Genomic DNA, 12,260 nt, shown 5'->3' with positions numbered 1-12,260 from the left:
CACGCCGCCAAACTTACCCTAGTAAAATTGACTATCCTACCGATCCTCGACTTCGGCGATGTCATCTACAAAATAGCTTCCAATACTCTACTCTGCAAACTGGATGCAGTCTATCACAGTGCCATCCGTTTTGTTACCAAATCACCTTATATCACCCACCACTGCGACCTGTATGCTCTAGTCGGCTGGCCCTCGCTACATATTCGTCGCCAGACCCTCTGGCTCCAGGTCATCTATACGTCTCTGCTAGGTAAAGCTCTGCCTTATCTCAGTTCACTGGTCACGATAACAACACCCACCCGTAGCACACGTTCCAGCAGGTATATCTCACTGATCATCCCTAAAGCCAACACCTCATCTGGCAGCCTTTCCTTCCAGTTCTCTGCTGCCAGTGACTGGAACGAATTGCAAAAATCGCTGAAGTTGGAGACTTTTATTTCCCTCACCAACTTTAAACATCAGCTATCTGAGCAGCTAACCGATCGCTGCAGCTGTACATAGTTCATCTGTAAATAGCCCACCCAATCTACATACCTCATCCCCATACTGTTTTTATTAACTTTTCTGCTCTTTTGCACACCAATATCTCTACTTGCACATCATCATAATTATTCACTCCTATGGCCTATTTATTGCCTACCTCCTCATGCCTTTTGCACACACTGTATATAGACTTTCTATATATATTTTTCTACTGTGTCATTGACTTGTTTATTGTGTTATTGGCTTGTTTATTGTTTATTCCATGTGTAACTCTGTGTTGTTGTCTGTGTCACACTGCTTTGCTTTATCTTGGCCAGGTCGCAGTTGTAAATGAGAACTTATTCTCAACTAGCCTACCTGGTTAAATAAAAGTGAAATTAAAAATTAAAAAGTTCTCAGAAAGGCTCCATTTCGGAAACAATGAGTAAAAAGACAGAGCTAGGGCTTGATTCAATCCATATCATAAAAATTCAGTGTTTCTAGCACGATGAAATGTCATGGTAATTTCAGATTTAAGCCGACATATGCTGTGTTTACTGAATGCAGTCCCCTTAAAATGTATATCTCGCTGTATCTCAGATCTTCAGCACAACGGATTGAATCGAGCCCCTGATAAATGTAATCTAGGGCTGAATTCAATTCTTATCACAGAAGTATCACGGAAGATCTGCGTTATAGCTCAATTAAAATTTAAAGGCAATGTTCCTGCGTTCGCGGATACTGCATTCACAGTAAACACTGCACATGTCAGCTCAATTGACAATACCTTTACATTTTAACACAGATCTTCCACGATACATCCGTGATACGGATAGAATCCAGCCCCTAGTTAATGCAAATTGCTCCTCAGTTTTCTGCTTGGTAAACAGACGCCTTCCTTTGCACTAGACAGAACTCAGAAAAAACAACAGACACACGGATTGTATTCGGAAAGATCTCTGGATGCCAACAAATGAATAGTAGAAACTTGAAAAAAGCACAGTGCTCCTGAGGAACGTATAAATTGGCAGTCAGATCTCCTACGATGCAAATCCGAGCTCCAAATGCTTCAATTATTGGTGTAATTACATTGGTAACACTTTAAAAGGTTATCATGATAACCATAATTGTCTCTGTCATGGTAATTATCAAATTATTCAGGTCCCACCCGGGTCATCATAGCAAAGGCCTCATTTTACGGTCCTTCACGATGCTACACCACAGAGAAATGAAAATCAGAGAAGATAAAACTAGAGAGCAGAAATATCTGCTCCTCCCCCCAAAATACATAATCACTTAAGACACATCAGCAAACATTTTAAAACACAACAGACTCATCTCCTCTCAGTCTCGTTCACTCCGTTTCTCTCTCTCCCTATCTTGCTTTCCAGTCATGTTAGTCTGCCAGGTGTTTGCTACACACTCCGATTCCTCTTTCTTCAGAATATACTTTAAAAGGCTTTGCTTCTCCGAGCACAATGCTTTTTCTTCATTTATTCCAGCAATTACAGCGGTAGGTTTGAAATTATTTGGAAAAATTAATCCAAATCCAATGCATGTGGTCATTGGGAAGGTAATTTGTTCCAGCATATGCGCAAATGGAAAACATTTTTATTTTTTTTTATTTTTAAAAAATGTTATTCTTAGCTTGTGTAAGCTGCTGTTTTGTAAAATAGTAATTTGGAGGTTTTGTGACCATGTTACCCTTCTAGTTCAGAATGGAGAAAAAACTACAAGTAAATTGATTTCAGAACTGTTATGTTACTGAACTATAATCTGCTAACCAGGGTACTTTACTTTTTGTATAATGCAATGTAGCAGAGTTTATGAATGGATTTGGAGAACTAATACGATTTCTGTCAACATTTCTTTTGCAATAATACCCTTCTGTTGAGCTTGGGCAACTTTAATGGGGGCCACAAAAAATCAGAACTCATCGTGAGGGGCCACAGTGGCTCGCGGGTCTGCATACCCACATCCATACCCACACACGCAGTCAGAGGCGGCCTTAGCCTTTTGGGGACCTTGCAAGCAAAACATTTTAGCTGCCCCCCTCTTAACAGAGAGAAGAAAAAAAAACATTTTAGTGTTAATTTCCTGCAATTCTACGCATTTTTCCATGGGGAGGAGAGAAGATTTAGCAACTTTAGAACTAATTTCATGCAGTTCTATTAATTTTGCAGTTTTTAATATGATATCTGAGTGACAGTAACAAAAAAAATCAATGGGGGCCCATGGTCGGTAATTCGAACATGATTACTACAAGTTTAGATATACAGTATGGCTAAACTAACTTAGCAATCAAAAATGGATTTGCTGACATGGGCTAATTGAGTGACTGTCAGTGACATAACAATAAAAAAACTGCTGATTCACAATCAAATTTCAATTGTTCCATTTTTTGGGGAGGGGGATTGATCCACGGGCCTACAAAAGGGGGGGCTGCCAGTTGCCCATCCCTAACTTCCCAAATACAGAACTAGCCCTACACATGCAGATATTTTTTATTGTTGTACTTCTACCCCTTTTTCTTCCCAATTGGTAGTTACAGTCTTGTCCCATCACTGCAACTCCCCTACGGACTCGGGAGAGGCGAAGGTCGAAAGCCATGGGTCCTCCGAAACACAACCCTGCCAAGCTGCACAGCTTCTTGACACACTGCTCACTTAACCCGGAAGCCAGCTGGCGACCGAAGTCAGCTAGCAGGTGCTCAGCCCACCACAAGGACTCACTAGAGGGAGATGAGACAAGGAAATCCCGGCTGGCCAAACCCTCCCCTATCCTGGACGACACTGGGCCAATTGTGCACCGCCTCATGGGTCTCCCGGTCACAGCCGGCTGTGACACAGACTGGGATCAAACCCGGGTCTGTAGTGACGCCTCAAGCACTGCGATGCAGTGCCTTAGACCGCTGTGCCACTCGGGAGGACCCTGCACATGCAGATCTGAGCGTATAAAAAATGCTTCAAACCATAACATCTGGACCCTTTCCCTTGAGCTTTGAAGAAAGCATATGACCATTTCAGTTGAAAGGGAAGGCGGCATTAGCAAAGATCATGTGCAGCCCTATTTATCTCCATATTACGTGATTCCACTTGAAATGTTTTACGTACAGTATCATAACATCAGAATACATTTTCTGGTTGTTGTGCAGACATACGTACCTGGCCTGGTCAAAGTACTCTTTGTTCTGGTTCCTGTAGAACACAGAGAAGCGCAGCATCCTCCCTGCGATGACCTCAGCCTTCTCCAGCAGTTGGGTTAGATGTACTGTGGAATAATCTGGAAACAGGGGTTCGGATTAGCCATTAGACAAATATAAGAGAGAATATAGCATGTCCATCATATAAAAGGCAGAAGGTTTTAGGGATAGAGAAAATATCAAAAAGCTTTGTTTCCCTGCCCCTCTTCTGCTCCTTGCCTCACCGGCAGTGGTGAACTCTATGATCTCGCTCCACTCTGACACAGCGTAGTCTCCGTCAGTCTGTTTGGAAGCTGTCTGGACGGCCACAGTGTACTCTGTGCGCGGGCTGAGGAACCAGTGACCCCTCACCGTCATGGGCAGAGGAACCGCCTTCGCCACCAGCTTAGTGGGGACATCCTGGACAGGGACACAGACAGAGTGCTTACACCTAACATACACAAAGCTTACAACTCTACACACAAACTCTGCATTAACACATTGTTCACTGTTCAGCTGCACAAGCAACATATCATATGTATCAATGGCAGTAGGGGCCTCCTTATTATATATATATATACACTTTAATGCCACATACACACCAAAACAGAAACTCAGCATAAATACACCTCTCAGTGTTAAACTGCTCAAACGACACATGTATTGACTGTAGCATTCCCTTATCCCCATGTCCTCAAAATGTATTCACTGTATACTATGGAGCCTAGTATTATACTTCCTATCTCCTCCATCTATGCATTAGCTGCAGGACATTGATTGGGCCTGCACACCCTGCAGTATTACACCAGCCCCTGTGTAGCGACAACAGCAGTACATTAATGCACAACATCGTCCCTGCATGCTGTAATGAAAATAACTGCATGCGGTCTATATTCACACAGAGAATGGGAAGAAAAACATTTCCTTTAGGGGGGCTTTTATGGTCACTACACCCATAATGTGAGCTGGGAGACTGATGAAATAGATCTGTAAGATTTTACATTAGATGCATTCGATTAACGGCTGAAACAGCAGCCATCTTGTGCAATTAGTCTCTGCTAGCGTTATGTGATATCGTTACTGCTCAGAGATAAGTCTGCTAGTAGAGTACACAAGGCTATCTGGTGTTAGAGAGTGTGTGGGAGTGTCAGTTCTGAGCACTAGTAAAAGGTTACACCTGATACACTTCTTGTTTGGAGTATAAAGGTTATGATGTGGGTAGATACTGGTTGGTGTTCTAGCTCTAACTAAATGACCTCCCTCATCATGTAGAAATAATTTGATAGACAACTTCCTGCTCGAGGGAGTTTTTCCCTAGCCACTGTGCTTCTGCCTCTGCATTGCTCACTTTTTGGGGGTTTTAGGCCAGGTATCTAAAGCACTTTGTGACAAATGCTGATGTGAAAAGGGCTTTATAAAATACTTTTGATTGATTGATTGCATTACAGAATTAGGAAATGTCTGAGCTATTCCTTTGAAATAGCCTAGTTGTTATCGTTGTGTGATAGGTTACCTTGTGTTTGAACTTGTTGGAGTTCTTGTTCTCCTTCTTATTGAGGTCAATGAAGTAGTGAGTGATGCGCTCCTTGACACGGGGCTCCATGTCCCAGCAAATCTTGAAAGAGTCACATGTGATGTTGCTGATCTTGATGTTCTGAGGGACAGGAAGCTCCTCCATCTCTACGATGCCGCTGTCCTGGGATTTATTACCTGTGGCACAAGGACAAAAGGAGTGGTTAGGCTTTAATACTTTCACATTTTACTTAACTACTGACGTTTATTTTTTTGAGACACCAAATACATCAGATATGGCTGGCCCTACAGTCCCCTGCACTATAGGGTGCACTTCCAGCACTCAGCTGCCTCTGTGCTCTGTGGAGCACTTACCATAAAGCAGGGAGCTCCACCGTGTATCTGTTGTCATGGCAATGCTGCAATCCCTTCAGATTACAAGCACATACAGTATTAAATATTTCAAACGCTGGTGATTATCGTGACTCAACCCCACACAGATGGATCTCTTAATAAAGCCTTGCTTATTTCTTTCATGGGGGACATTTTAATTTAGTCACAAAGAAAATGTAAGTAAGAGGTGCTTTGATAAGTCTTTCAGTCAGGGTCTGTCAGATCGTGTTCTAGTCCAGCACAGGTGTACGTGGCAAGGATTGGACAAATTCATCATTTCCTAATTAAATGTATTGTCAGACACCTTTTGGTGCTATGTTTATGTGTTTATGAAAATGTAATAACACAAATACTTCTGTATTTCTTAATTCCATTCTTTAGTGTGTATTGTTATATATTACTGCACTGTTGGAGCTAGGAACACAAGAATTTCGCTACACCCACAATAACATCTGCTAAATACTGTGTGTATGTGACCAATAATACTTGATTTGATGTGCATGTGCACACTCTCCCTCTCTCTCACGCACGCACGCACACACACGACCCACAGAAATACAAATAGCCCTATACACCAAAACAAGTGAGTGAATAAGAGCTTTGTAACATGACCATGAGCTTAGAATCCACTACATACAAAAAAAGAAACACTCTTGGCATGGCAACAATATGTTTTCTGTGCAAGCTCTAAATACAATAACTAGATGCAAGAATGTGGAATTCTGGGTTAATGCACAGGACACAATAAACAATGGGAAAAGCAGCAGACCATGGAACTCCTATCTCTGACCATGAGCTCTGAGGCTGGATGATAATTGAGTATTTCCACAAATTGGGTCAGGTTTTTCTCCCTATACACAAACACCATGGGTGAAACAGTTTCACCATGTTAGATTGACCATTCATATGGAGTATTTACAATCATGTCAAATTAATCATTTATACTGAGGTTAATGAACTAGGCATGAATAAATGTGTTTCTGCCAAGGGCCACCTTTCAACCTAGGTCGTCTGTTCTGTGCTAAACAAACTTCTGCCAAGCCAGTTGAAGAGTAGATATTTTCCAGAAAGGTAGCATATTACAATAAAACTTAGACACACTACTGGGACAACATACTCCCTTGACAAATGAAAGCAGGGGGTTGTAACGGCAGTCTAAGTCGTCCTCCTCATCGGACGAGGAGAGGCGAGAAGGATCGGACCAATATGCAGCGTGTTGTGAAGACATAACGAATTTATTTAATAAAGATGAAAAACACTTAACTACAAAACAATAAACGACGTTACAAGACCTGAACATGTGAACTTACAGACAACGAAGAACGCAATGAACAGGAACAGACTAACAAACGAAACGAAACAGCCCCATGTGGTACAAACACTGACACAGGAACAAATGAACGAACGAACCGAAACAGTACCGTGAGGTGAACAAACACAGTCACAGCAAACAATCACCCACAAACAAACAGTGTGAACAGCCTACCTTAATATGGTTCTCAATCAGAGGAAACGTAAAACACCTGCCCCTGATTGTGAACCATATCAGGCTAATTAAACATGAACCCAACATAGAAACACATAACATAGAATGTCCACCCCAACTCACGTCCTGACCATACTAAACAAATACAAAAACAAGGGAAAACAGGTCAGGAACGTGACAGGGGTGTAACTCACAATAACCCTTGTAGAAACAATTGTCTATTTTTCCTGTAGGCCCCTCCCACTTTTGTCCTAAAGAGTGTTTAGCTGATTAACAGGAACAGTGATCTTTACCTCACAGAGGTCTCTTTTCCTTAGTGCCTAAGCTGCTCAATGAAAGAATGTACAGTAGTACCAAACAAAATGAATGAACCTGCCCCTAGGTAGAGTAAAGTAGCAACAGGTTGTAGACGTAGCAAAGTGGGTGGCAGGTAGCCTAGCAGTTATAGCATTGGGCCAGAAGTCACTGGTTTGAATACTTGAGCCAACAAGGTGAGAAATCTGTTGGTGTCCTTCAGCAAGGCACTTACAGACTCAAACATGGAGAGGTTGAACATGTCAGTGAAGACACCTGCCAGTTGGTCAGGGCATGCTGGGAGTACACGTCCTGGTAATCCGTCTGGCCCTGCGGCCTTGTGAATGTTGACCTGTCCTTCTGGACAGACTGGAGAGGTGGGTTGGCCTCCAGTCCAGTTCTAAATTGGTTTAGGACCTATTTAAAATCGGTCAAGAGTTTTGTCACCCTTGGATAACATAACTCAGAGAAAATAGATATCACGTGGCATTCCACAAGGTTAGATTTTGGGCCCGGTACTGTTCAGTTTTATATATGTTACCCCTTGGAAGCGTTATCAGAAAGCACAGCATTGATTTTCACTGCTACGCAGATGAAACGCAACTTTGCATATCTGTGTCATCCGAGGATTCTGAACCTATACTTTCTATTGCCTCTTGGGAGAGGCTGCTGACATCAGCCTTGCTGCTACTGATTCTTCACTCTTCTCTGTCACTGCAGCCTGACTGACTGCTCTGTATTGGCCTGGGTCATCAGCTTTGTTACAGATGCCTGATCCATCTATTGACTAAGATCATGAGTGCTTTCAGAAAATGTACTGTAGCCTATCTATCTACACTTGTTGAGGGATACACAATGAACGGTCATATACAAACGCATTCCTTAAAGCATAGATAAGTAGAACGCTGAGCTGTAGTCAATGACTAGCGTTCTCACATAGGTGTTCCTTTTGTCCAGGTGTGAAAGGGCAGTGTGGAGTGCAATAGAGATATACGTTTGGGTCTTTGCGTGTCAAAAAAGATACAGTAGCACTGTCAAAGCTGTACAAAAAAGTCTGCAAACAGAAAAACAACAGCCACAAACGATGTGTTTACAATACCGCATTGGTAATATAGCATAATTTGTTTGACCGCAACTTCTGGGGTAGCTAGCTTTAGCTTGGTACCTAGCTAGACCCAATACAACCCGCCTGAAAACAATGACCAGTAGAAACTACAGTCATTTTCATTATTCTTAGCAATTATTTTGGAATCCTTGTGAGTAAGTATTAGCTAGGTTAGCCACTTGTTGTTAGCCTATTGAAATGTAACTTCAGTTCATGATAAATAGCTGGCCAGCTACCTAACCCTGTTGCCCAAAGCTAACATTATAAGCAGCCAGCTAGCTTCATCTGGCTAGTGAGGCTCGACCGGACCGGGTTATGTGTTGTGAAGCTAGCCACAATACGGATTAGGCACAATAGCGGAATATGCAGTTTGCGTTCAAAATAAAAGTATGTCATTGACAGTGATGCAAATAAATACAAATAGTAGAATTATGCCATACTTTTATTTTAAAGGCTAACCACATAGTCCACTATTGTGGCTAATCCTTATTTTGGTCAGTGTGGTGTGTGTGTGTGTGTGTGTGTAACCTTTATTTAACTAGGCAAGTCAGTTAAGAACAAATTCTTATTTACAATGACGGCCTACCCTGGACGACGCTGGGCCAATTGTGCGCCGCCCTATGGGACTCCCAATCACGGCCGGATGTGACACAGCCTGGATTCCAACGCGAGACTGTAGTGACGCATCTTGCACTGAGATGCAGTGCCTTAGACCGCTGCGTCCATGTGTGTGTGTTAACTATTTAACTGTACTAGAATGCTTAAAAGGACGCTACATATTTTTTATATCAGTTATCGGTATTGGGTTTTTTGGCAAGGAAAATATCAGATATCGGTATCGGCCAAAAATGTAATATCGGTGCATCACTACTGGAATATGTTCCCGGGATACCAGGCGGTGTCAGAGGAAGGCCCTAAAAATTGTCAAAAACTCCTGCCACCCTAGTCATAGACTGTTCTCTCTGCTACCGCACAGCAAGCGGTACCGGAGCGCCAAGTCTAGGTCCAAGAGGCTTCTAAACAGCTTCTACCCCCAAGCCATAAGACTCCTGAACAGCAAATCAAATGGCTACCCAGACTATTTGCATTGCCCCCCCCCCCCCCCCCCCATATGCTCATGCTACTCTGTTATTATCTATGCATAGTCACTTTAATAACTCTCCATACATGTACATATTACCTCAATTACCTCGACACTGGTCCCTCGCACATTGACTCTTTACCGGTACCCCCTGTATATAGCCCCGCTATTGTTATTTACTGCTGCGCTTTAATTATGTGTTATTCTTATCTCTTACTTTTCTGGGGGTATTTTCTTAAAACTGCATTGTTGGTTAAGGGTTTGTAAGTAAGCATTTCACTGTAAGGTCGTCACCTGTTGTATCTGATTTGATTTGATTTATTAGGCCTAGGTCTAGAATGAACTGTGATACTGTAGCTGTGCTAAATGGTCAACTATGTCTAAGGGACACACACAGCTTGTTAAAATATCATATCTTTGTTTCCAAAGAGGCTGATACTAGTAGGTAGGTAGGTACTTGCTTAGCCATATTAGATTATTTTACACCTACTAGACTAAATGGACTACCAACTGTGTAGTCAACCATGAAATTACGTAGGGTATTTCCTTCTGACAAATAATAGGCCAAAATGCATGATAATTTTCATGCGATTTTCAGTCTGTGGAGCTTCTATACCCTCTCTGGCCCTGTCCCCTGAGAAATAGAGAGAAATGGGAGCTGGAAGAAAGATGGCTCGGGCCTGTTAGCTAGCTAGCCATACGCTATCGAAGCACTTGATCAGGTACACATCTGCATAGCTACTTGAATTAGCTAGGTTGTTAATGAGAAGTGCAGTAATTTACCCCGCAGCTAGCAAGCTTGTGGCACAATCATGTTTTGAGCAAAAAACTTTGGCATTCAATAACATTGATCCAGAGAGCTAAGGGAGTGCACGTTGTTTATTATAATCAAATCAAGCTTTATTTATATAGCACATTTCAAACATGAATGCAATGAAATGCGCTTCAGAGGAAAAAACAAAAACTATGAAAATACACATATAGAAATATTTACTACCCAACAAACAAAAGAGGATAAAAAACAAAAGAATAATAAAAAAAAAATGTAAGACTAAAAACACTAAGGAAAAGCAAAGCTAAAGAGATGTGTTTTAAGATCTCTTTTAAATATATCCACAGTCGCCCCCCCCCCCCCCCCCCCCCCTCGGGTCCTCCGACAGGCTAATGCTATTCCAGAGGCTGAGGGCATAATAACAAAAGGCTGCCTCCGTGCCTCTTGGTCCTAGGCTTTGGGATAATTAAAAGGCCAGTGCCAGAGAACCTGAGGGACCTACTGAGTACATAACTTTCGTTATGTAATGTGGTGTAATGTGTGCTCTTCGTTTGGTCTTGGTCAGTACCCGTGCTGCAGCATTCTGTGTGTTTTGCAGTTGAGCAATGGCCGTCTTGGGTAGGCCAGACACTAAAGCATTATAGTAGTAATAAAAGCATGGATGAGTCTCTCTATCAGCCTGAGATAGAAATATATTTTGGTCACATTCCTAATGTGTGATTCAAAATTGAGTTCAGAATCGAAAATGACACCTAGGTTTTTTACCTGGTGCTTTATCTTTATTGCCTGTGAATTGAAATGTGCAGCCAGATTTTCTCTGTGCTTTGGCTCCAATACTAAGTACCTCAGTCTTGTCTTGATTTAGCTGGAGGAAGTTGTGAACCATCCAAGTATTTAACTCACTACTACAGTATAATTTATCTGTGGAGCTAAAAATTCCTCTGATGACACAGAAATGCAAAGTTGTGTATCATCTGCGTAGCAGTGAAAATCAATGCCGTGCTTTCTGATAACGCTCCCAAGGGGTAACACATATAAACTGAACAGTACCGGACTCAAAATCTAACCTTGTGGAACACCACATGTGATATCTATTTTCTCTGAGTTATGTTCACCAAGGGTGACAAAAAAAACAATTGACCGGTTAAATAGGTCCTAAATCATTTTAGAACTGGACGGAGAGGCCAGCCCACCTTTCCAAGCCCTAATTTATGGATTTCACATGACCGGGAATACAGATATGCATCTGTTGTTCACACAAAAAGTAGACGTGGATCAGAAGCCCAGTTAGTACCTGGTGTGACCACTATGTGCCTCATGCAGCATGACACATCACCTTCACACAAAGTTGATCAGGCTGTTGATTGTGGCCTGTGGAATGGTGTCCACTCTTCTTCAATGGCTGTACGAAGTTGCTGGATATTGGTGGCAATTGGAACACTCTGTCATACACGTCGATCAAGAGCATCCCAAACATGCTCAATGGGTGACATGTCTGGTGAGTATGCAGGCCATGGAAGAACTGGGGAATTTTTAGCTTCCAGGAATTGTGTACAGATCCTTAAGACATGGGGTTGTGCATTATCATGCTGAAACATGAGGTGATAGCAGTGCATAAATGGCACGACAATGGGCCTCAAGATCTCGTTACTGTATCTCTGTGCATTCAAATTGCCATTGACAAAATGCAATTATGTTCATTGTCCGTAGCTTATGCCTACCCTACCCATACCATAACCCCAACGCCACCATGGGGGCACTCTGTACACAATGTTGACATCAGCAAATCGCTGGCCCACACAACGCCATACACAATGTCTGCCATCTGCCCGGTACAGTTGAAACCAGGATTCATCTGTGAAGAGCATTCTTCTCCAACGTGCCAGCAGCCGTCGAAGGTGAGCATTTTCCCACTGAAGTCGGTTACGTTGCCAAATTGCACTCAGGTCAAGACCCTGGTAAGGACGAAGAGCA

The 12,260-nt window shown here is 42.4% G+C and overlaps 1 protein-coding gene across 1 annotated transcript in view; it reads right to left on the bottom strand.

Moving 5' to 3' along the window:
* The window catches only part of LOC129858182 (phytanoyl-CoA hydroxylase-interacting protein-like), a 41,500-nt gene that overhangs the window by 3,422 nt on the left and 25,818 nt on the right, over positions 1-12,260 (bottom strand). Inside the window, exons 2-4 of the mRNA XM_055927212.1 lie at positions 5,157-5,353; positions 3,889-4,063; positions 3,627-3,744 (exon numbers count right to left, since the gene is read on the bottom strand). Of these exons, the coding sequence (XP_055783187.1) occupies positions 3,627-3,744; positions 3,889-4,063; positions 5,157-5,353 (490 nt within the window). The remainder of the gene's footprint in view (positions 1-3,626; positions 3,745-3,888; positions 4,064-5,156; positions 5,354-12,260) is intronic.

This window comes from Salvelinus fontinalis, chromosome 1 (genome assembly GCF_029448725.1).
Source record: "Salvelinus fontinalis isolate EN_2023a chromosome 1, ASM2944872v1, whole genome shotgun sequence".
Taxonomy (NCBI): domain Eukaryota; kingdom Metazoa; phylum Chordata; class Actinopteri; order Salmoniformes; family Salmonidae; genus Salvelinus; species Salvelinus fontinalis.
Note: the sequence above shows the minus strand (reverse complement) of the source record. Positions and strands in the feature narration are given on the sequence as shown.